Below are 25,657 nucleotides of genomic sequence, written 5' to 3' on the forward strand. Positions count from 1 at the left end.
AAACAGTGCTCAGCTCCACCTTCTCAAGGGCAATTGAGGATGGGAAATAAACATTATCCTAGCCTGTGACATCTGCACAATCGGAGACTGAATTTTACAAGCCAGGAAGACAATTGGAGAAAGACAATTGATGAAGGAGTCATTGATCATTCCAAGCACACTTCTTGAACAAACTCTATGGATGACTATGTTGGGACAGTTTATAGCACTGCTTCCCAACTTTTTTCTCCCCCGCCCCCCCCCACCACAGTGGCCCAATTTCAAAGCTTGAAAATTGTCACGACCTGATTGTGAGAAGTGTCAGAATGTTCCATGGTGGGGTCATGGTCCAGGGGGAGAAAGGACGAGCTGTTTGAGAGCTGGCGCTTAGTCTCTGCAATGTAGAGGTCAGTCCGCAAAACAATAACAGCACCATCCTTATTGACAGGCTTGATTACAAAGTCAGAGTTGTATCTGAAAGGACAGACTGCAGTCAGTTCAGAAGGAGATATGGGTCAAATGGGTAAGGGGTCAGGGGCAAAGAAATTGAGGTGACCAATATCACTAGATAGTTCTCAATGAATGGGTCATGTGCAGATGAACAGCCAGAGGGTGGGATCCAAATGGGGAAAAGTGTTGGAAGTGGGAAAAGGGGTCTATGGCATAGGGAGAAGACTCTTATCCAAAGAAATGGGTATGGAGGCAAAGGCAACAGAAGAGTTCATGTTGTGCCCAAAACCAAGTCTTTTGCAAAGTATATAACACTCAGCATCGGAGAATAGAAGATCATAATAAATACTTGACAAGAGGTGGAGTTGGGAGAGAGGGGATGAAAGCAAAGGGAAGAGGCAGTAAGGTAGGTTTTGGAGGGGCATGGGAATCCCTAAGTTGCTGCAAAAGAAAAAAAGTTTCTTGTCAGAACAGCAAATGAGCTGGAGGATAAAGGGGAACTGGGGAAGCAGAGTAGCTCTGAGTCAGCACTATGTAGTGTTGTTGGAGCGGGAGGTCAAAATAGTGCCAGGTGTCACCATATGCACAGTGTGGGAATCTTAGGATCCGATGAGAACAGCTGTCTGAGGCAAGTCTCAGGATTGTGCACTAAAAATTTACTCCCACTCATTTGAAGAAGTCAATTTTACTAATAGTCACTCAAGCACTGGTTCTGTATTCCAAGCAATCTCTGGTTTTACCATAATCTAAATCCTGAACATTAAGCATTTCATATAGTAATAGAAGGGATTTTGTTAAGGCACATATCATGATCTCATCTAAATATCAGCACGTACCTATACCAGGAGCCAGTGAACATCCATTTGGAATGCGCCGTAATGTTTTAACATCCCCTCCCTAGCCTAGGGCATTTATTGCAAATGTGACCCTTTTCCTGGATCATTAGCTAACTCGGCAGAGGACAGGATTTACTTCCAAGATGAAACCCAGTAAATAACTTCTCCTTCCGATTTCCCATTTATTTCACTCTAGGATTGTACCACCCTCATTACCTTATTCTGTGGTTGGTCTCCTCGTCTGAGCTCCTCATGAGCGGTCACATTGGCCCAAGTGGCAATGAAAATGTTGTCTGGATTGAAGTTTAGGTCAGGGAAGCCTTTGCTTATCATCAATGCAGCACGATGGAGGATTTGTGGTGAGGACTCCTGCCTGTAGTAGATCTTCCCCACTTCATCAGAAGTGTCCAGATCAGCCAGAAATGCTGCAATCGCACCAAATCTTGGTGGAAAAGTGTCGACATAATTTACTTCTGCAGAAGGTTTGCTGATGGTAATGATTCCATTTGTGTTTACCTTTAGTCACACAACAGATCACAGGTATGATTTTCAAAATTATATATATATATATAAAAAACAGAAAATAATTCTTCTTGCGCTGTACCACCCTAAAAAAAACAGAAACAGCTTCTCGCGGGAATCAAATTGCCTGCCTTTAGACTCGAGAACTAACTTTCCACACAAACTCGATCAACGGGCAGTTAAACCAGGTCCAAAAAACTGAATTGAAAAAGAGAACACACAGGAGGCTGATGATCGAAAAAACAGAGAGATTGTTGAAAATAAACAAATTCCTACCCCGACCACCTTAAATGAGGGATGGACTAATTTCTGATGTAGGTCATTCCACCTTCACTTAATTTTCTAGGTGGATATTTCAACATGTGCACAACTGCACGGATATATGTAACATATATATCTGCCTTCACGCAACGGTTTAATCTGATGTTATCACGAAAACTGAACCAATGCAGTTTACGGTTGACGTTAACTGAAAAGTCTTTGAAAGGCTGGTCTAAACGGTTGAAATTCCAATTTAAACGAACATATTTATTAATAATTAGATAGTGGGCACAAGTAGAGGTTTTTTTGCCCCTCGCCTTGGAACCATCGACAAAATAAATAATAAAATATTTGATCAATGGTTTCTCACAGGAATGAAATCCTCCCTCCCCGCCCACCCAGAAAAAAATCACAAGATTTCACCCCAGCAGCAAACTTGGGAAGACTTTTTTGTTAACTTTTTTTTCCGGATGAGGAATTACCAGGTACTTACATAAAGGTTTCTAACAGTCCTGTCGAATAGACGCAGCGTTTGGCCCAAATTGACCGGCTCCGAGGTGACATCGTCCCCGGGAGCTAGCAACTTGTCCCCAGCGTCCTCCCCATGAGGGTAAAGTTCTCCTGAGGAGAGACCGCTCACAACAGCCGCCCGTAGCAGGACAGCCAGGAGCCACACTCTCCCCATCGGCGTCATGCCCACAATCCAGACCGCTCCACAACTCACTGTGCCCAAGTGACTGTCCGCGCCCACTCCCCACAGCAATCAGCGCCAGACCAGCCCCAGTAAACACTGCAGCGCCCAATCACCAACACTCACTCCGCCCAGCTCAGCCTGAAAGACAGCTCAACCCAGCCCGTTACAACCTCAACCTCTCCGGAACCGCCTATGGCTCATTGAAGACCACACGGTCAGTCACTCTCAAACTCCCGCTTCATGGACATACAACCTCACATTTACTCTATGGTGCACGCCATCGTATTCATTCAAAACAGTCAGACACACGTGCATTTATTATATTAGAGTCATAGAGATGTACAGGACGGAAACAGACCCTTCAGTCCAACTCGTCCATGCCGGCCAGATATCCTACGCTAATCTACTCCCATTTGCCAACACTTGGCCCATATCCCTCTAAACTGTTCCTATTCATATACCCATCCAGATGCCTTTTAAATGTTGCAATTGCACCAGCCTCCACCACTTCCTCTGGCAGCTCATTCCATACATACACCACCCTCTGTGTGAAAAAGTTGCCCTTTAGGTCCCTTTTATATCTTTCCCCTCTCAATCTAAATCTATGCCCTCTAGTTCTGGACTACCCCACCCCAGGGTGTTTATCCTATTCATGCCTCCCATGATTTAATAAACCTCTGTAAAGTCACCCTTCAGCCTCAGATGCTCCATGGAAAACAGCCCCAGCCTGTTCAGCCTCTACCTACAGCTCAAATCCTCCAACCCTGGCAATATCATTGTAAATCTTTTCTGAACCCTTCCAAGTTTCACAACATCCTTCCGATAGTATTAACCTGATTTATAAAAGTATTAGAACTTAAGAAGTCCACAAATATAATCTTATGTCGCTTCGACACTGCCCTCCCGTTTTAAAGATAAACTAATATTCAGTTGAAGCATACAACAACTAGATTAGGTTTTAACTATTTTCTCTCAAGCAGGGCGATTGTCCTGCAGTCACCACCACAGTGAACCAATCCAGGGAAAGTCAGCAGTTATAAGGTACTCAGCTTTGTATATTGGCAGTAACGTAGCTAATGTGTTTCAACTGACATGAAACTATTACCTGGAGTATGTTGGGTATGTCTTTATTCCCCTTATCGAGCGCTTTGTATGTGGTGTCCCTGCCAACACGGTCCATCTTTGACCTCTAGATGAAGTGGAAGATGGCTTGGGTGACTGCAAAAGCACAGGTTCAAGGAATGAGTCAGACCTGCGCCCCATACAATAACACCAAGAGTATCTCACACCTGATGACCAGGGTTTTTACCCAAAATGTAGAGGGAGCAGTGCTCCCATTAGCCACGTTTCTGCCTCACCATGGTGGCACACTCCTTCGAAATTTTTGCACACACCCAGCCTGTCCAAACTATATTCCCAGCATCTTCAGATAATCTGTCCTGATGGTGAAGGGTACAAAGGATCGATTGGCCCAGTCCCAAAGAACATAGCTTTGCTCTTGCCTTCTTGGCTCCTGAGGCCAGTTTAAACTGGTTGCAGATGCTCATGCTGACAGTGAAATTGAGCAGAAAATGGCAATGTGATCCACATACAGGATGTAAATCACACACAAACATTGTTATTGCAGTCTCAATCAATGATGGACAATGAGAAATCTTCCCAATCAGATCTGAAATCTGGCAAGGCTGACCATTTCCTGATGCCTTGTTTGCGTGTTGCATTGAACCTTTTACTGAGTCAATCAGGAAGGGGTGACTATTCCAGGCAGGGAGACATGCAGGTCATCCTCTATATAGATGCATGGTTGTTTTCTGCTTGGATCTGCTGTCAGTGCACAGACACATAAACATATGCAACCATTTCAAACTAGTCTCGGGAGCCAAGGTAAGTTGAAGCAAGAACAAGGCCATGTTCTTTAGAACTTTGACTGACTGATCTTATACCCTTCACCATCAGGGCAGATGATCTGATGGTCAGGAGAGGCCAAGGCATGCACCAAACGTGGGAGGAGTTTATCATCAATGTGAGGCAGAAACTGGGCAGACCAGAGTACCACTCCCTCTCCATTGTGGGTGAAAAACCTTGTCATCAGGTGTGAGGTACTGTCGGTGTAGTTGTAGATGCCTTAGATCTAACCTATTCCCCAAGCCTGCACCACCCCAATCATCTGACCCACCTTCCACTTCATCTGGCGATCAAAGATGGACTGTGTCCACAGGGACAGCATAGAAAATGTTCGAGATAATTGGGAAAGAAGGTGCCAATGCTGCCCTCATCCTCATGACCACCTTTGTGAATGGACCATCAGTACACAAGCACCAAGAGTCACTATGTACTGAGGTTTTACTACCCTAAGTGTTGCAAAGGAGGGGTCTGGATGTGTTGCTGTGGAGTGCTTCCAGTAGGTAGACCAATCTGTAACACCTGTTGTTCATGGAAAAATTTACAAAGAAAAGCACCTTTGACCACAAGACAATCAGGAAGTGATCAGTATGGAGCATCCTCGAGACTCTGTGGGAAAAGAAGAGGATTGATCCTGTCAAAGTCATTGGGGAGATTGCCTCATCACCAGACCATACCAACAAGCATCGAGACATAGCTTAGCTGCTGGTGAGAAGAGCACTGCCCATCAGATCCTTCATTGTATGCCCAGTCTTTGTGTGCCATCGCACAATATCTTCAAAGCACTGCACTAATGAGGAGTCTGTCACTCACCTTCTTCTGGAAAGCGCCTTTGTAAGGAAGGTCTGGAGAGCAATGTAATGGTTTTTGCCGAGGTTTGTCCCGAGCAGCTCTGTGACACAGGAGTCTATGCTCTATGGGCTGTTCTCTGGGACACAAACTGAGAAAAATATTGACTGTTATAGAGTCATAGAGTCATAGAGATGTACAGCATGGAAACAGACCCTTCAGTCCAACCCATCCATGCTGACCAGATATTCCAACCCAATCTAGTCCCACCTGCCAGCACCTGGCCCATATCCCTCCAAACCCTTCCTATTCAGAACCCATCCAAATGCCTCTTAAATGTTGCAATTGTACCAGTTTCCACCACATCCCCTGGCAGCTCATTCCAAACACGTACCACCCTATGTGTGAATAAATTGCCCCTTAGGTCTCTTTTATATCTTTCCCCTCTCATCCTAAACCTATGCCCTCTAGTTCTGGACTCCCCGACCCAAGGGAAAAGACTTGTCTATTTATCCTATCCATGCCCCTCATAATTTTGTAAACCTCTATAAGGTCACCCCTCAGCCTCCGACGCTCCAGGGAAAACAGCCCCAGCCTGTTCGGCCTCTCCCTGTAGCTCAGATCCTCCAACCCTGGCAACATCCTTGTAAATCTTTTCTGAACCCTTTCAAGTTTCACAACATCTTTCCGATAGGAAGGAGACCAGAATTGCACGCAATATTCCAACAGTGGCCTAACCAATATCCTGTACAGCCGCAACATGTCCTCCCAACTCCTGTACTCAATACTCTGACCAATAAAGGAAAGCATACCAAATGCATTCTTCACTATCTTATCTACCTGTGACTCCACTTTCAAGGAGCTATGAACCTGCACTCCAAGATCTCTTTGTTCAGCAACACTCCCTAGGACCTTACCATTAAGTGTATAAGTCTTGCTAAGATTTGCTTTCCTAAAATGCAGCACCTCGCATTTATCTGAATTAAACTCCATCTCCCACTTCTCAGCCCATTGGCCCATCTGGTCCAGATCCTGTTATAATCTGAGGTAATCCTCTTTGCTGTCCACTACACCTCCAATTTTGGTGTCATCTGCAAACTTACTAACTGTACCTCTTATGCTCGCATCCAAATCATTTATGTAAATGACAAAAAGTAGAGGACCCAGCACCGATCCTTGTGGCACTCCACTGGTCACAGGCCTCCAGTCTGAAAAACAACCCTCCATCACCACCCTCTGTCTTCTACCCTTGAGCCAGTTCTGTATCCAAATGGCTAGTTCTCCCTGTATTCCATGAGATCTAACCTTGCTAATCAGTCTCCCATGGGGAACCTTGTCGAATGCCTTACTGAAGTCCATATAGATCACAGCTACCATTCTGCCCTCATCAATCTTCTTTGTTACTTCTTCAAAAAACTCAATCAAGTTTGTGACACATGATTTCCCACGCACAAAGCCTGGTGAAACTTGTCAGTCTTCTGCTATAAACAGTTGACCTCAACTAAGTGTTGCAGAGTGGCACATTTGAAAGGACTGGCATACTACATGCTGAGTGTTTAGAAAAAAATTTACAGGATGTAACTGGGACTGGAGGGTTTGAGTTATAGAGATAGGCTCGATAGGGACTTTTTTCACTGAAGCTTAGGTAGTTGAGGGGTGACCTTATAGAAGTTTACAAAATCATGAGGGGCGGAGATAAGGTGAATAGCAAGGGTCTTTTCCCTAGGATGGGGGAGTTTAAAACTATGTTTAAGGTGAGAGGAAAACAATTTTAAAAAGATGTGAAGGGCAGCTTTTTTATACAGTGTGGTTTGTTTGCAGATTGAACTGGGAGAGTACGCGGTGGATACAGGTACAATTAAAAAAGATTAAAAGACATTTGGATATGTTCATGAATAAGAAAGATTTGGAGGGATACAGACCAAATGCATGCAAGTGAGACTTGCTCAGTTTGGGACCATGGTCAGCATGGACTAGATGGACCAAAGGGTCATTTTCCATGCTGTATGACTCTATAACACTAAGGATTGTGGCAACTGCAACTAAGACGCAGTGGGGAAAGACCATTATTGTAAGGTCTTTCTGCTGAAATATAACAAAGGTCCATTCAGTTCTTAGATCCACCACATTGTCTCAAAATAAATGTAAATAGTTGTCTGCATGAGTAGAAAATGTATTTGTTTTGCAGCTGCAAAGAAGCTTTCAAAAATGTCAAATTCAAAAGTATTTTTTTTCTCTCTCTGCAAAGACATAATTGAATTAGAATAGGACCTTTTGTGTGTACTTACAGATAATCTTTAATGAATAAATTTAAATTTTGCAATTTAAAAAATGCCAGAACATCCTGCAGTCAGCATTGCAGTGAAGCAGACTGTGGTGACTATCCTGCAATCAGTATCATGGTAAGCAGATTGGGGAGAGTATCCTGCAGTCAGCATCGTGGTGATGCAGGCTGGGGAGAGTATCCTGCAGTCAGCATCGTGGTGATGCAGGTTGGGGAGAGTATCCTGCAGTCAGCATCGTGGTGATGCAGGCTGGGGAGAGTATCCTGCAGTCAGCATCGTGGTGATGCAGGCTGGGGAGAGTATCCTGCAGTCAGCATCGTGGTGATGCAGGCTGGGGAGAGTATCCTGCAGTCAGCATCGTGGTGATGCAGATTGGGGAGAGTATCCTGCAGTCAGCATCGTGGTGATGCAGGTTGGGGAGAGTATCCTGCAGTCAGCATCGTGGTGATGCAGGCTGGGGAGAGTATCCTGCAGTCAGCATCGTGGTGATGCAGGCTGGGGAGAGTATCCTGCAGTCAGCATCGTGGTGATGCAGGCTGGGGAGAGTATCCTGCAGTCAGCATCGTGGTGATGCAGGCTGGGGAGAGTATCCTGCAGTCAGCATCGTGGTGATGCAGGCTGGGGAGAGTATCCTGCAGTCAGCATCGTGGTGATGCAGGCTGGGGAGAGTATCCTGCAGTCAGCATCGTGGTGATGCAGACTGGAGAGAGTATCCTCTGCTGGAGTGCTGCGGGTTCGATGCAGTGGACGTGCACTGCCAGCAGGATTTCCCTGGGGCAGGCTATTTCAATGTGACCTTCAGGAGCATGAAGAATTGCGAGCAGCTCCTGAAGGTCTTCAAGTAGAAGGAAGGGGAACCTCTGTTCTCCATCTTGTCAGCCGTCCAGTTGTGTGCGCTTCCTGCGCAGAGGAGTCGGGTTGTTACCCCCACATCCCAGCAGCTGATGTCCTGACCTTCCTGAGAAGATATGTCCAGGTCAAGGAAGAAAGCACAGATGTGGTCCATCCTTTCGGGATCTGCACCAGCAAGCGGCAGGTCAGGGTAACCCTGAGGGTCGATGCCAGTAGGAACATCCTCCACCCATCCTCCAGCTTTGCAATCAGAGGAAGCAGAGGTTACCTGACGTATGCAGGGCAGCCGAAAGTGTGCCGAACCTACGGGAGGTCAGGCCACATGGTGGTGGATTGTAAGGTGACCGTCTGTCAAAACTACAAGCAGGAAGGCCACTTGACCAAGGAATGTAAAGAGGTCAAGAACTGTAATCTGTGTGGAGAAGCGGGCCACATGTACAAGGCCTGCCCAAGACGAGGGGCCACCACACATGCACAGATGGCCGGAGGTGGCAATGCGAGCCATGAACCGCATAAAACCAGCAAGATATCACAAACCAGCAGGGGAATGGTGTCTGGTGGCACCCAGAAGGAAGGGCAGGCTGTAGCGGAGCAGACGGCAGACAGCAGGGAGGTGCAGCAGCCAATCCAAGCTCCTTCAAGACAGGGGAAGGAAATGGAAGAGAAGGGAACAAGGAAGGCAGAGGATTGGATTACTGTCAAAAGCAGGAAGAGGAAACCTCACCAGGCCCCCAAAGCCACCCAGCAAAGGGGGAAACGACACCTACATGACAAGGATATAGGCAGCTCTTCGGATGGTGAGGACGGGCGCAAGGAGGGTCGTCATCAGAGGAAGAGACAGAGCGCCGCGGGGGAGAAAGGAGGGCAGGACCACCCAAACAGGAAAAGACGATCCCTCTGAGGGGATGGGTCAAGACCACCCCCCACCCGGTGAGAACCAAGAGTTACCCACCGGCCCACAGCTCCAGGTAACTGGGAACAGCGGTCCTGTGACAGCCCCACTGTCAGACAGAGAACTGGATGGTGTGGACCCTGGACCCAACCTGAAGACACTAGAGCGGGGAAATGGCCCCAGTGTGGAGCCGGACAGCTACCTCAGCCCTGGGAGGGTCCAGCAGTTTGCCGTCACCACGGGGATGCACACAGCTACCCCAGAGAGGCAAGACCAGCAGTAATGGACACTGGTAACCTCGTAAACTGTTAAAATGGTGATAAAAATTGCCAGTATCAATGTGCGTAGCATCAAATCTGCTACACGATGTGTTTCTATGATGGCCTTCCTGGCCAATGTTAAAGTCGATGTCCTGTTTCTGCATTAGTGTGGGATACTGAACCTCAGCAACTACAGGAGATGGTCAAGCATGAGGGCCCATGGGCCGTGTTTGGTCAGTGGGCAACGACAGCCGCACCTCCGGCCTGGGTATCCTGTTGCAAGGCGGCAACTTCACCATCTCCAAGGTGAAGGAGGTGGTGGGCGGGCGCCTCCTTGTCACCGACGTCATGTACAGGAATGCTCCCCTGAGACTGATTAACGTGTACACCCCAGTGGGTAAGAGTGAACGGTTGGCCGTCCTGCAGCAGCTTCCACTGTTGCTGACTACGTCCAGGCCGGTCATTCTGACCGGAGACCTCAACTGTGTCATTAATGCAGATTGACGATCCGGCGGGGGGGACAGTAAACTGGACGCCACGTCCAGAGTCCTGATGGAAACGGTAAAAATGCCAAGCTGCATGACATCATCGGCACCCCTGCAGACAGAGTGCAGCGTAGATACACCTGGTCACTGGCAGACGGGTCTATACGCTCAAGGATAGATTACCTATTTGTTTCCCGAATGTTCTCGGTCAGATTCACCAACATCAAGCCGGTGTTCTTCTCTGACCACTGCCTTCTGCTGGCCGACTGTCACCTACAGGTTGAGCAGCAGGCTGGTAAGGGAACGTGGAAGATGAACACAAAGCTGTTGACCCTGGGAAACATTGAGGAGCTCAACAGGGACTACGTAGATTGGAGAACCATGAAGCCCCAGCAGACTGGTGGGAAACAGTAAAAGGGAACATCAAGAGGGTCTTCATCCTCAAAGGTGTTCAGGAGGTGAGAGAGAGGCGGGGAAACTGTCCCAACTCCAGGAAAGTATGCAGAACCTGCTCCTGCTGCAGACGATGGGGGTTGATGTCACGGAGGACATCAAGGAGGTGAAGGGCCAGCAAGTCTCGCTCTTTGCCCCGGAGTCCTCCAAGATAATCTTCAAGTTCAGGGTCCGCTCCGTGGAGCAGGACGAGACTTGCTCACATTTCTTCTTCCAGAAGGTGCACAAAGAGAGCTCCGTGCTCAGCAGCCTGAAGGAAGAAGATGGCTGGATAACGTCATCTCAGGCTGACATCATGAGGATCAGTAAATCCTTCTATGCCAGTCTGTATGACTTAAAGCCAACCGACAGTGCGGCCTCCCAGTCGTTCTTGTCCTCTATCACGGAGGTCTTGGACAATAGAACACGGGAGAGGCTGGACCAGCCGCTATCTCTGGACGCACTGACCAAGGCTCTCCAGTCCTTTGAAAAGAATAAAACTCCTGGAAGCGACAGCTTACCGATCGAGCTCTATTCTGCTCTATGGGACTTGATCGGCCAGGACCTGCTGGAGGTGTAAGTCAGTATGCTTCTGGCAGGTACCATGAGCGAATCCATGAGGAAAGGCATCATCACCCTCATCTACAAGCGGAAGGGGGAGAGGGAGGCAATCAGAAATTGGAAACCAATCTCCCTATTGAATGTGACAACATTTTGTCAAAGGTTGTCGCCAACCGGGTCAGGTCTGCTTTGGTGTCGGTGATTCACCCTGACCAAACCTGTGCTGTACCGGGCAGGAAGATCGCTGAGAGTCTCGCGCTCCTCAGGGATATGATCGCCTACGTGCAGGATTGAGGGTTGGACACCTGCCTCATCAGCCTGGACCAGGAGAAAGCCTTTGACAGGATATCACACACGTACATGAGAGATGTTCTCTCCAAAATGGGTTTTGGGGAGGGAATCTGCAATTGGATCAGACTGCTCTACACCAACATTGTCATTGCAGTCTCTGCATACTTTCCTGGAGTTGGGACAGTTTCCCCGCCTCTCTCTCACCTCCTGAACACCTTTGAGGATGAAGACCCTCTTGATGTTCCCTTTTACTGTTTCCCACCAGTCTGCTGGGGCTTCATGGTTCTCATGCCCTCTCTCTCCTGCCTTGTTTGTGTGCTGCATAGAGCCATTTGCCGAGTCCATCAGGAAGGATGTGAGCCTGAGAGGGGTGACTATTCCTGGCAGTGGGGGCCCACAAGTTCAGGCCTCCCTGTACATGGATGACGTTGCCGTTTTCTGCTCAGATCCGCTGTCCATGCACAGATTCATGTGCATATGTGACCAGTTCGAATGGGCCTCGGGGGCCAAGGTAAACCGAGGCAAGAGCGAGGCCATGCTCTTCGGGAACTGGGCCGACCGATCCTCGATCCCCTTCACCGTCAGGACCGACCACCTGAAGGTGCTGGGTATTTGGTTCAGGGGGGCTGGGGCGTGCACCAAGTCTTGGGAGGAGTGTATCAGCAAAGTGAGGCAGAAACTGGGCAGATGGAAGCTACGGTCGCTCTCCATCGCGGGAAAAAACCGGGTTACCAGGTGTGAGGCACTATCATTGCTGTTATACGTGGCACAGGTCTGGCCTATTCCCAGAACCTGTGCCATTACAGTCATCTGGGCCATCTTCCATTTTATATGGAGATCAAAGATGGACTGGGTCCGAAGGGGCTCGATGTATAAAGATCTGGGCAACGGGAAAAAAAACACACCCAATGCCACCCTCACCCTGATGGCCACCTTTGTGTGTGGCTGCATCAAGCTGTGCATGGATCCCTGGTATGCAAACACCAAGTGTCACTATGTACTGAGTTTCTACCTGTCCCCGGTGTTGCGAAGGATGGGCCTGGCCTTGCTGCCGCGGAACGCTCCAAGTAGTTGGACCGTTCCGTACCACCTGTCCTTCGTGGAGAAGTTTATGAAGAAAAACACCTTTGACCATAAGTCCATCAGGAAGTGGTCAGCACGTAGTGTCCTTGAGACCCTTCGGGAAAAGGAGAGGGTGGATCCTATCGAGCAGTTCCCTGAGCAGACTGTCAAAGTCATTTGGCAGAATGCCTCATTGCCAGAACTTTCCAACAAGCACCAAGACATGGCTTGGCTGGTGGTGAGAAGGGGTCTGCCTTTGCGATCCCTTACGCACGCCTGGACTCTCTGCCGCACCACACGCTGCCCTCGAAGCGGCTGCGGGGGGGGGAAACGAGACTGTCACACACATCCTTCTGGAATGTGCCTATGTTGAAGAAGTATGGAGAGGAATGCCATGGTGTTTGTCGAGGTTCGTCTGTGACGCGGGACTCCGTGCTCTACAGTCTGTTCCCTGGGACGCACACTGAGACGAACATCAACTTGTGCCTGGAGGATCATCAACTCAGTGAAAGACACTCTTTGGGCAGTCCAAAACCTATTGATCTTCCAGCTGAAGGAGTTGACCCTGACTGAGTGTTGCAGACTGGCACAATCGAAGGTCCAGGACTATGTGTTGAGGGACACGCTGAAGTTTGGGGCAGCTGCAGCCAAGGCGCGGTGGGGAAAGACCACCGTGTAACATCAGCCTGCCTAAGAAGAACAGGGGGGCCACCCAGTCATTTGGGCTCTGCTGACGCCTCAGCAGAAGAGCTGCATAGTAAATGTACAGACTTGTATATATGAAAAATAAATTTCGATGTCTGTATGAAAAGCAATGTAATGTGTGCACAAGAATGGCATGACCAATTGTATAGAGATCCAAATAATTTTATGAATGTAGTATATTTTTGAAATTAAAAAAAAGTAGGCTGGTGAGGGTATCCTGCAGTCAGCATTGTGGTGCTGCAGGCTGGGGAGAGTATCCTGCAGTCAGCATGGTGGTGAAGCAGACTGGAGAGAGTATCCTGCAGTCAGCATCATGGTGATGCAGACCGGGGAGAGTATCCTGCAGTCAGCATCGTGGTGATGCAGACCGGGGAGAGTATCCTGCAGTCAGCATGGTGGTGAAGTAGACTGGAGAGAGTATCCTGCAGTCAGCATGGTGGTGAAGCAGACTGGAGAGAGTATCCTGCAGTTGGTTCTTATTGAAGCAACAATAAAAGTGACATCACAGAAATTCTATAACTTCATTAGTTATTAAGAAACAGCTGTTAGAAACAATGTGCAAATTGTTATGGATGTTTGGTGACCGGCACATACATAATGGGCTGAAGAGCCTCTTTCTGTGCTGTAAAATCTCTATGACTTCCATAAATTAGCAAAGTGTATCATTAAGCATCAGAAATGAGTGGGAATCTGGACTAAAATAATAAAATAAGTAAGCCAATTGAAGGTAAAGAGAGTAAAGCTGACATAATGGAAGTATATTTATGAAAGGTATTAGCAAGTTTTGAGAAGATTTGTAGCTCAGGTTGAGGTTTTGGATGTAGGTTTGCTCACTGAGCTGAAAGGTTCATTTCCAAGCATTTCATTACCTTACTAGGTAACATCTTCAGTGGACCTCACGCAAAGCAATGCTGAAAATTCCTGCTTTCTATTTATATGTTTGGGTTCCTTTGGGTTGATGATGTCATTTCCTGTGGTGATGTTATTTTTTCTGGAGAAGCCACTTCCTGTTCCTTTTCTCATGGGGTGGTAGATGGGGGTCTAACTCAGTATGTTTGTTGATAGAGTTCCGGTTGGAATGCCATGCTTCTAGGTATGGTATGAAAGATATGGTAGGGGAGTTAAGTCTTGTGCATTGCATGGCCTGCAGTATGTGGGAAATCTTAGACGTTTCTGGCAATGTGGATAACCACATCTGCAGGAAGTTCCATTGATCAATCAGCTTGAGTGCAATGATTTGAAGCTTGGCACAGTAATGATAAGTGTGTTTTGAGATGTAGTCATCCCACAGCTTAATGAAATTCAGTCAGAGACAGCATGAGTAACCACCAGTCATAAAGGTGGCAGGCAGTCAGCCAGAAAATCCCAGATTGCACCTCACTCAAGAACTGATTTTTTTTGTGTTGGTAAACAGTGCGATTTTTGCTTCCTTTGGGAAGTATAACCAGAGCCTAGTTGCACAAAGGAGGTAGCAGAAAGACATAGTGAACAATAGCAGTGAGAAATTCAGTAGTGAGGGGGACAGACAGATGTTGCTGTGATGCAGGCGTCACTCCAGTTTGGCATGTTGCCTCCCTGGAGTTGGGTCAAAGATATCATTGAACAGCTGCAGGGCATGTTGGAGACGAAGGTGAACAGTTGTTCACATTGGTACCAAAGATTTGGCAGAAAAACGGATAAGGTCTTGTTTCAAGAATTTCAGATTAAAAAACAGGACCTCAAAGGTTTTAATCTCTGAATTACTTCTGTGCCATGCACTAGTGAATATAGGAAAAGGCAGATAGAGTGGGTGAAGGCGCAGCTGGAGAGTTGGAGCAGAGAGAGGATTTTAGCTTCCAGGGTCACTGGGTGTATTTGTGGGGAAGGTGGGACCTGTGCAAATCTGATGGGTTGCACCTAAACTGCAACAGGAACAATATACTTTTGGTTGGTAAGGATTTCAACGAATTGGCAGAAGGATGGCTTATAAAGTGGAGATATAGTACGGGGTGATGTACAAGTATAGAAGAACTGAGTCTGTCGATAAGGCAAAGCAAATATAATTAGGTTAAGCCACAGGGACAATGGGATGGCTGGATGGCATTTATTTTAATACAAAGAGTCTTAAGAGTAACAGATGAGTTGAGGGTGTTGATTTATGCATCAGCTGTGATATCATTGCTATAATGGTTGAAGGAGGAATAGGACTACTCAATATTCCATGGTACAGAATCTCTAAGTGAGGTAGGAGGTTTGTAAAAGCAGGTGGGGTGATGTTGTAATGTTGATCAAGGAGTCAACCACTCCAGTAAAGAGGAATGTTATTTCAGAATGTTCCTCAAATGAGGCTGTGTTGGTCAAACCTGAAAACAAAAAGGGCAACTATTCTACTGGGGGTGTACCCCAAAAGTCAAGGAGGGATAGAAAGTATAATGGGGTAATTATCATAGAATCCCCAGAATGTGGAAACAGGCCATTCAGCTCAACAAGTCCAATCCTCTGAAGAGCATCCCACCCAGACCCATCCCCACCTCCTACTCGATAACCTGACATTTCCCATGGCCAATACACCTAACCTACACATTGCTGAACACTATGGGCCATGTAGAATGGCCAATCCACCTAACTTGAACATCTTTGGACTGTGGGAGGAAACTGGAGCACCCAGCAGAAACCCACACAGACACAGGGAGAATGTGCAAATTCCACACAGACACTCACGCGAGGGTGGAATTGAACTCAGGTCCCTGGCGCTATGAGGTAGTAGTGCTAACCACTGAGCCACTGTACTGCAGTTTTTAACTTCCCAAATATTAACTGAGATAGACAAAATACAATACACTAAAAGGAGGCAGATTTCTTAAAATGTGTCCAGGAGAGTTTTTAAAGCCCACACATACACACAAGCAACAGGTCTAATTTCAGGGAACAAAACCAATCAGGTGCATTGGTGATAGTAACCATAATTTGGTACAGTTAAAGGTAATTATAGATAATGATAAAGATGGACCAGAAATAAAGGTTCTGACTTGGGGTAAGACTGATGTTTTAATGATAAGACAGGATCTGGCCAAAGTGGACTGGAAGCAGCAACTTACAGGAAAGTAAGGGGAAACATTCACAAGGATAATTGTGAGACCAATATGTTTCTGTAAAGAAGTATGGGGAATCAATAAGTTAAAAGAAACCTGAACATCAAAGGATGAACATGGTTAGATGAGGAACGGAAAGGAAGCTTATGATCAATACCAATGTCTCAGTACAGTGGATACCCTGAAGGAGTATAGAAAGGGCAGGGGGTAGCTTAAAAAAATTCGGAGAGCAAAGAGGTCTCATGAAAACATGGTCCTTGATAGCAGACAACATCCTGGTGTTGTTCTGAAATCGTGTACCTGTTCCACTTCTTAAATTAAATATATTTCATTTCTTTTCTTCTTTCTCTGCTACTGTCAATTTTACCAGTTGCTGCCAAATGCTTAGTTTTCTCTCTCTAAGTATGTATGTAAAGAATTGTAATTGGCTCTTGGTGAACATTTGCAAAGGTTTTTCTCTGTACCAATTTTCGATAAGATTTCCTCATTAGTTGTGCATATGAACTAACTAACCCTCTTCATACATCTGAGACCACATTGCTGGTGCTTTTAATTTATCTTCCATTGTATTGCTTTTATTTCAACTAATGCATCAATATACTAACATTGATCAGATATAGCATTTAATAATCTTATTCTGCTTTCTGTAAATATGTTCTTAATTCCAAGGGGGTTTAACTATTTGTTACCATTATGTCCAAGATTCTTAGTGTCCATTCACTGTCACATCTTGATAGCTCACAATATTTATATTCTAACCACCTTCTAAAATATCTAATGATCATTTCACTGAAAGGATGGCAAAAAATCCAGAGATAAAACACAATCTCTTTGCACTCCTTTTTTATAGCGATCTATTTACTAAAATTTCTATCAGCCTCAGTTTAAATTTTGAAGCAGTCTTCAATTTTTCCCTTCTATGTATCAATTCAAAAACATATTTATGTCTCACTCTGTCAAATGATTTTGTGTCATCCAGAAAGTATAGGTATAAAACTTTTTGGACTCTTGTTATAGTTCTTAACACAAATTCTGCATTTCTTTTTACTTTCAATGAATTCATATTGTTTTTCTGATATCTCTGGTGTAATTGGTCTAATCTCATAATGATGATTTTTGGTTGTATTATATAATAAATTGTACTTGATCAGTTTCATACTCAGCCCAAGCATAATTAGTAAAATATATTAATATATAATCAGGAAAAATATTCATCCAGCACTGTACTCCAAATTCAACATAAATTACACAGACATATCACTCACAGCCTGTTACATCTCAGAATTCATCCAGTTTAATGCAAATTATAATATTTCAAATGAAGGTAGGGTTGATTCATTTGAATGCCTTAGATATACGAACACAGACTAAACATTGGCTGTTATATACAGTGAAAGTAGAAACTACAGCAGAAGATTTGATAAAATATTCCAGATAACAAATTGTAACAAAGTTCAATCTAAATGCTTGCTCATAAAATAGCAACAGTGCCAATGATTTGGATGTGAACATAGGAAGTATAGTTAGTAAGTTTGCAGATGACACCAAAATTGGAGATGTAGTGGACAGTGAAGAAGGTTACCTCAGCTTACAACAGGATCTTGCTCAGATGGGCCAATGGGCTGAGGAGTGGCAGATGGAGTTTAATTTAGATAAATGTAAGGTGTTGCATTTTGGGAAAACAAATCTTAGCAGGTCTTAACCATTTAATGGTGAGGTACTAGGGAGTGTTGCTGAATAAAGAGACCTTGGAGTGCAGGTTCATAGCTCCTTGAAAATAGAGTCGCAGGTAGATATGAGAAGAAGGCATTTGGTATGCTCTCCTTTATTGGTCAGAGCATTGAGTACAGGAGTTGAGAGGTCATGTTGCAGCTGTACGGGATGTTGGTCAGGCCACGTTTGGAATATTGCATGCTATTCTGGTCTCATTCCTATCGGAAGGATGTTGTGAAATTTGAAAGGGTTCAGAAAAGATTTACAAGGACGTTGCTAGGGTTGGAGGATTTGAGGTATGGGGAGAGGTTGAATAGGCTAGAGCTGTCTTCCCTGGAGCATTGGAGGCTGAGGGGTGACCTTATAGAGGTTTATAAAATCATGAGAGGCATGGATATGCTAAATTGACAAAGTCTTTTCTCTGGGGTGGGGGAGTCCAGAACTAGAAAGCATAGGTTTAAGGTGATTGGAGAAAGATGTAAAAGGGACCTAAGAAGCAACTTTTTCAGGCAAAGGGTGGTGTGTGTATGAAATAAGCTGCCAGAGGAAGTGATGGAGGCTGGTACAATTACAACATTTAGAAGGCATCTGGATGTGTATATGAATAGGAAGGGTTTGGAGGGGTATGGGACAGGTGCTGGCAAGTGGGACTAGATTAGGTTGTGATATCTGGTCAGCATGGATGGGTTGGACCGAAGGGTCTAATTCCGTGCTGTACATCTCTATGACTCTGCGACTGTATGCCAAGGATATTAGACAGCATAAAACACAGTAGAATTAGTTCATTATAACAATAGGTATAATCATGCATTAATGATGGAGACCTGTCTATCCTGTCCTGGGATTTGAATGAAACAGATCAAATCTCAGTACAGGTGGCTGGCCATATTGTTTGAGGCTGAAAGAAATTCCAAATATAATAGTGTTACTACAAATATTACCCCCCTTCTTTAGCAATGCGCCGTAGCTACAGTCTGTACCATCGGCAAATGGGACTAGATTAGATTAGGAAATCTGGTTGGCATGGATGAGTTGGACAGAAAGGTCTGTTTCCGTGCTGTACACATCTATGACTCTAAGCCATTGTTCCGCATAGCCTGGGTCTCAATCTTGGGGTAGAGTAGTCAATAGATTCTCACACTGTTGAATACATATTAATCAGAATCAATTAGTGTTCAGCACTACTTACGGCTTTACATGGAATAGTTTTAAGCAGCCCACAAACAATCCCGGAAAACCTCTGTTAGCCCAACACAGTTTGTTAGACTTTTTAAAATTTCTTCATGGGATGTGGGCATCATTGGCTGACCAGCATTTATTGCAAATCCTTTGTTGTCCTTGAGAAGGTGCCACATTCCAGAGCGGCTGCAGTCCATTTGCAGTAGGTAGACTCATAATGCCATTAGGGAGGGAGTTCCAGGATTTTGACCGAGCAACAGTGAAGGAACAGTGATATATTTCCAAGTCAGGATGATGAGTGGCTTAGAGGGGAACTTACAGTTGGCGGTGTTTCATGTATCCGCTGCTCTTGTCTTTCTTGTTGGAAGTGGTCATGGTTTTAGAAATTGTTGCTGAAGCAGCCTTAGTGAATTTCTGCAGTGCATCTTGTAGATGGTACACATTATTACTGCTGAATATTGATGGTGGACAGAGTGGTTTGTTTTGTGGACGTGATGCCAATCAACAGGCTGCTTTGTCTTGGATGATGTCATGCTTCTGAAGTGTTGTTGGAGCTGCACTCATCCAGGCAAGTGGGGAGTATTCCATCACACTCCTGACTTGTGCCTTGTAAATGATGGATAGGCTTTAGGGAGTTAGGAGATGAGTTACTTTCTGCGGGATTTCTAGACTCTGACCCACTCTTGTAGCAATTGTCTTTTTATGGTTTGTTCAGTTCAATTTCTGGTCAATGATAACCCCCTGGATGTTGATAGTGGATGATACAGTGATAGTAATGCTATTGAATATCAAGGGGTGATGGTGAGATTCTCTCTTGTGGGAGATGCTTATTGCTTAGCACATGTGTTCCTTGCCACTTGTCAGCCCAAATCTGGATATTGTCCAGATCTTGCTGTATTTAGACAAGGACTAGTTCAGTATGTATGGTGCGCATTAAGTGGATTAGGCCCCATCTATTCATTAAAATTGAGTTAAAAGACCCTTTATATTATTTGAAGAAAAGCAATGTGATTTTTCCCAGTATCTTGACCAATATTTGTCCTTTAACCAACATCACTAAAAACAGACGGTATGGTCATTATCACATTGTAGTTTGTGGGAGTTGTGAGAGTTTCAACTGGATGTTATTTTCTTACAATACCAATTATGATTCAAAATATTTTATTAGTTGTAAAGCATTTTGACATATCCTGACATCAGGATACAAAGGTAGAAAGGAGTAAACAAAAACAAAAGTTGCTGGAGAAACTCAGCAGGTCTGGTAGCATCTGTGGAGAGAAAACAGAGTTAATATTTCAAGTCTAGTGACCCTTCTTCAGAACAGTTCTGCCAGACCTGTTGAGTTTCTCCAGCAATTTCTGTTTTTGTTTCAGATTTACAGCATCCGCAATTCTTTGTTTTATTATAGAAAGAAGTAAGTTGTGAAGGAGTCTGCAAAGGGCTATAGTTAGGTTTTATGACTGGGAAAACTATTGACAGATGGTTAATAATATAGAAAAATGTGAATTTACCCACTTTGGAAGAAAGAATTTAAAAACAGCATATTATTTAACTGGAGAGAGATTGCAAATAAGATAGAGGGATCTGTCTGTCCTGGTACATTAATCACAAAAGGTTAGTACACAGGGGTACTCAAAGTGGTTAGGAAGACCATTCAAATCTTCTCATTTATTTCAAGAAAGATGGAAAATAAAAACAAGGATATTTTGCTACTGTTGTACAGGGCATTGGTGAGGCCATACAGATGTGGTCTCCTTATTTAAGAAAGGACATATTTGCACAAGGAGCAGTTCAGAGAAATTTCACAACTAATTCCTCGAATGAGGCACTTATCTTATGAGGAAACGTTTCATAAGTTGGGCCTTTATCCATTGGAGTTTAAAAGGATAAGTGGTGATCTTATTGAGACATATCACCTGGGGAACTTGACAGGGTGAATGCTAAAAGGATGTTTTCCTTTGTTGTAAAGTCTAGAATGAGGGACCCCAGTTTAAAAATAGGGGATCTCCCATTTCTGATAGAGAGAAGGAGAAATTGTTCCTCTCAGATGATTGTGAGCCTTTGAAGCTCTCCTCTCCAGAATGGGGTAGAGGCAAAGTCATTGCATATTTTTAAGGCAGAGGTAGATAGATACCTGGCTAACCAAGGGAGTCAAGAATATAGGGGATATGTAGAAAAGTGGATTGAGGCCACTACTAAGTCAATCATGATTTAATTGAACAATGGAGCAGACGTGAGGAACCAAATGGGAACCAAATGGCCCCCTCCTGCTCCTAATCTGAATGTTTGTATGTGTTGCTGCACGTGGAGGGGCTGTCTTTCAAATGAGAGGTTAATATGAAATGTTAAACAGGTAGACATGAACAATCCCATTGCATTATTTAAAAGAAGTGTATAAGATCATCCTTGGTGCCCTGATCAATGCTTATTCCTCATTCTACATGACTAAAATAGATATTCTGGGTCTTTTGTCATGTTGCTGTTTATGGCATAATGCAGGGTATAAATTGGGTCACATAATTCTGACACTGCAAAGGTGACACCACAAGGTTGTTTCACTGGCTGTAAAGTATTTTGGGACTTCCTGAGGTCATGAAAGATGCTAAATAAATTCAAGTCTTTTTGTTTGTTGGTGACACAAAACTTAGAAATTCTGTATAAACAGCGAGGAGGTTAGTAGCAAATTCAACAGAACATAGATAGATGAAATAAGCAAATATAAGGCAGTTGAATTTTAACCTGCAAAAGTATAAAGTGAACCATATGTGAATTGGATAGATCACAAATCTCCTCCTCTCCACATCAAGGCCTATGTGCAGCACTGGAGAGTCCTGGTGGTGTTCTTTGTAATATTGGTGTTTTTCCCACAATAAACTAATTTTTAGAATTACCTACTCCAGCCAAAATTAAGGCAGGGCTGCATGTAGCATTCAAGCTCAGGGCACAGCCACTCAGTGCTTGTTAAATGCATTTACTATATGCATTGGAAACAACAGCTGTGGGTTAATTTCAATCCTCAGTTTTGGAATTTCTCTTCCTTTGTGATTCTCTTATAGCAAAGTTTGGGAGAAGATTTGTAGCTCGGGTGCTCGTTGTTGTGGTTCTGTTCGCCGAGCTGGGAATTTGTCTTGCAAACGTTTCGTCCCCTGTCCTCAGTGCGTGGGAGCCTCCTGTGAAGCGGTTCTGTGCTGTTTCCTCCGGCATTTATAGTGGTCTGTCTCTGCTGCTTCCGGTTGTCAGTTCCAGCTGTCCGCTGTAGTGGCCGGTATATTGGGTCCAGGTCGATGTGTTTGTTGATAGAGTCTGTGGATGAGTGCCATGCCTCTAGGAATTCCCTGGCTGTTCTCTGTTTGGCTTGCCCTATAATGGTAGTGTTGTCCCAGCCGAATTCATGTTGCTTGTCATCTGTGTGTGTGGCTACTAAGGATAGCAAGTTTGATCACAACACTTTCAGCGTTTTGAATAACACCAAAGGGCCCATTTATCAGTCTGGTGAATAAATTACTTGAAAAGTTATGTTGTTACTTTTATGACCTTATACACAATACAATATCCATATTTGTACATATCCATTGACTGGATTTCTGTGGAATGGCACACATCTTCCCGAGTCGCGCTGAGAACCTCTACTGGATTTGTATGAAACTACAGGCCAGGGCTCAGCCACAGGAAACTGCCCTCTAGAGGAAATTTGCATTTTAGAACTACACCTTGTTCACATTCTCAAAACTGTCTACGAAAATGTTGGTGAAATTCCTCCATTATTTTCACCAGCGTAATGCTACCTCAAAATGTATCTTCCCCACCTGCCCCTTTCAACATTCTGTAGAGTCTGTTGTGGACCAGTTAAACTCCTGAAATATATCAAGGAGAAAGCCTAGACCCTAACTGTATCTTATTTAAAGGAAAGTATAAGGTGCTGTGGTCCAAATATAGTTTGACTGGTTACACTACTTGGCTTTAAGCAAAACGCACTTTATTCATACTCTACAGTTAAGCAAAAGAAAGAAGACTTAATATAACTTCAACTCTATTGGAAAACTTAACAGAATAATAGATTATTTAGCTACTAAACAGCAACTGTTCCAATATAGTAACAGCCCATTAACATACCCATGGCAAAGGCAAATTCAATAAAATAGATTATCTCACATGGAATGTTTCCAGGATGGCAGAGAGAGGGAACTCAAGCGTTTGGCTGAAACAGGGAGAGATGTATAGCAACTACTGAAAGGTAAACTAAAACCCTTGTTCAGGCTGTTTCTATTGTCCCAACTTAAAAAAAATCCCAAGGCCTCTCAAGCTGTTTACTTTATTGCTTTTGAGTAGACAGTTCAGCAACTATGGCTCAAAACCTCTCTTTGAAAAAAAACAGGACAAATCACACCTCTTAACATCATAGTATCATTATAATTCCACTTCATCCATTATATTCTCATCTTCTCAGTCATCCCCAACATCTCCTCTCCTTTCTACTGTACCTTCCTCTGCAAGCCAGGGAGATGCAACATCTACCTTTCCTTCCATCTCAATTTCCAAGGCCCTACACACTCTTTCCAAGTAAAACAATAACTTACCTTTCAATGTAAGATATTGAACACATGGTTCATGATGGCATCTGCTAAGTTGGGGAAACCAAATATAAACTGGAGACCACTTTGCTGAACACCTCTATTTTGGCCAAAATCACGATCCCAACCTTCCTGATGCTTGACACTCTGTTCTTGTACCATGTCCCATGCTGACCTTTTCGCTTGTCATAATATGCAAAGCTCAATACAAGTTATCTTCTCCAGGCACCTCATGATTCTGAATACCTTGGAACCTGCTCTTATTCCTTTAATATGAATTCAGACATTATTCTCAAAATATTTAGCAACTGAGCTTGACACATCTTTTGTTTCTTGCCTTTATGATCATATTTGGCTTTTGAGCCATTAATCCTTTTGTCATTAATTATCTCTGCCCTCCATCCTATGACCATTCTTCCCTTGTGCTCTTCCTCCCCCTTTCTCACTTACAGTCTCTCAAAACCTTATGAGCTTTCCTTAGTTCTAATGAAAGAACACAGACCTGAAACATTAACTCTGTTTTTCTCTTCTTAGATGCTGCTCAATCTGACAGGCTTTTATAGCATTTCAGATTTCCAGCATCCAGTACATTATTCTTATAAGATGTGGATGATATTTGGTATGTTTCATCCTCTTAATCTGGGGATCTGCCATCATTGCAAACACAATCCATTTTTGATCTCCTGAAATGGCAACAGTTCATCGTGACTGCTCTGGTCTGGGAACTGGGTGTGGACCAGATCTGTGTCATGGGGGTGGTGATGGGGTATGTGTGTGTGTGTGTATATATGTTGGGGGGTTTGGGGGATTGGGGGGATGAGAGTATCACTCCCACTTGCCCAGTTTCTGTTTTATCTTAGTTATACACTTCTCCCTGTTCTTGGTGCATTCCCTAACCCCCCTGAATATTTTTTCTAAGACCTTCAGGTAATCTGACCTGACAGTGAAAAGGACAAAAAAACTGGTCAGCCCAGTTTCTAAAGAAATCACCTTTTTCCAACATAAGATGCCTCGCTGAAGTTCTGTGGTGTGACAACCCGTTGACTTGTGGTTTTCAAAGGCAGTATGATGGATCTTAGAGGTCCACACACCAAAAAAGAGGGAAAATTGCCCCTCTCCTCTGTTTGCTTTGAGTCCCAAGGCCAGTTTGAATTGATTTGAATCACAGATGTTCATTAGTCTGAGCAGGGAATGGTGACATTATCCACTTACAATGAAGCTTTAACCTGAGTGTCTTCCTTTGATTTAATTTGATTTTTTTGTCACATGTACTTAAGTACAGTGAAAAGTTTTGTTTTGCATGCAGTACAGGCAGATCATAACATCCAAGGACATACAGATCATAGGGTGTTTGAACAGAGTGAGGCATACAAGATTATGGCTGCACAGGAGGTGCACAAAAGCGAGATCAACATTAGATTTGAAATTTGGGAGGTCCATTCAGCAATCTAATAATAGTGGGAAGGAGCTGCTCTTTAACCATTTGGTACGTGTATTTAAGCTTTTCTATCTTCTGCCTGATGGAAGATGTTGGAAGAGATTATAACTGGGATGGGAGGGGTCTTTGATGATGTTGGCTGCCTTTCCACAGCAACAAGAAGTGTAGATGGAGTCAATGGATCGAAGGTTGGTTTGCCTGACGCTCTGGGCTGTGTTCACAACTTTCTGTAGTTTCTTATAGTTGTGGGCAGAGCAGTTGTCATACCAAGCTATGATGCACCTAGATCGAATGCTTTGTATGGTCCATCTGTAAAAGTTGGTAAGGATCCTTCTAGACATGCCAAATTTCCTTAGCTTTTTGAGGAAAAAGAGGCCTGATCATTGCATCTACATGGGTGGTCCAGGACAGATTGTTTGGTTATCAT

At 44.4% G+C, this 25,657-nt stretch overlaps 1 protein-coding gene across 1 annotated transcript in view; it reads right to left on the minus strand.

Moving 5' to 3' along the window:
• Window positions 1-2,802, minus strand: part of nid1a (nidogen 1a) — a 100,904-nt gene extending 98,102 nt beyond the window's left edge. The window contains exons 1-2 of the mRNA XM_072559552.1: window positions 2,542-2,802; window positions 1,482-1,781 (exon numbers count right to left, since the gene is read on the minus strand). Coding sequence (XP_072415653.1) covers window positions 1,482-1,781; window positions 2,542-2,742 — 501 coding nt within the window. The 5' untranslated portion in view covers window positions 2,743-2,802. The remainder of the gene's footprint in view (window positions 1-1,481; window positions 1,782-2,541) is intronic.
• Between the last annotated feature and the right edge of the window lie 22,855 nt (window positions 2,803-25,657).

Source organism: Chiloscyllium punctatum, chromosome 3 (assembly GCF_047496795.1).
Source record: "Chiloscyllium punctatum isolate Juve2018m chromosome 3, sChiPun1.3, whole genome shotgun sequence".
Lineage (NCBI taxonomy): Eukaryota > Metazoa > Chordata > Chondrichthyes > Orectolobiformes > Hemiscylliidae > Chiloscyllium > Chiloscyllium punctatum.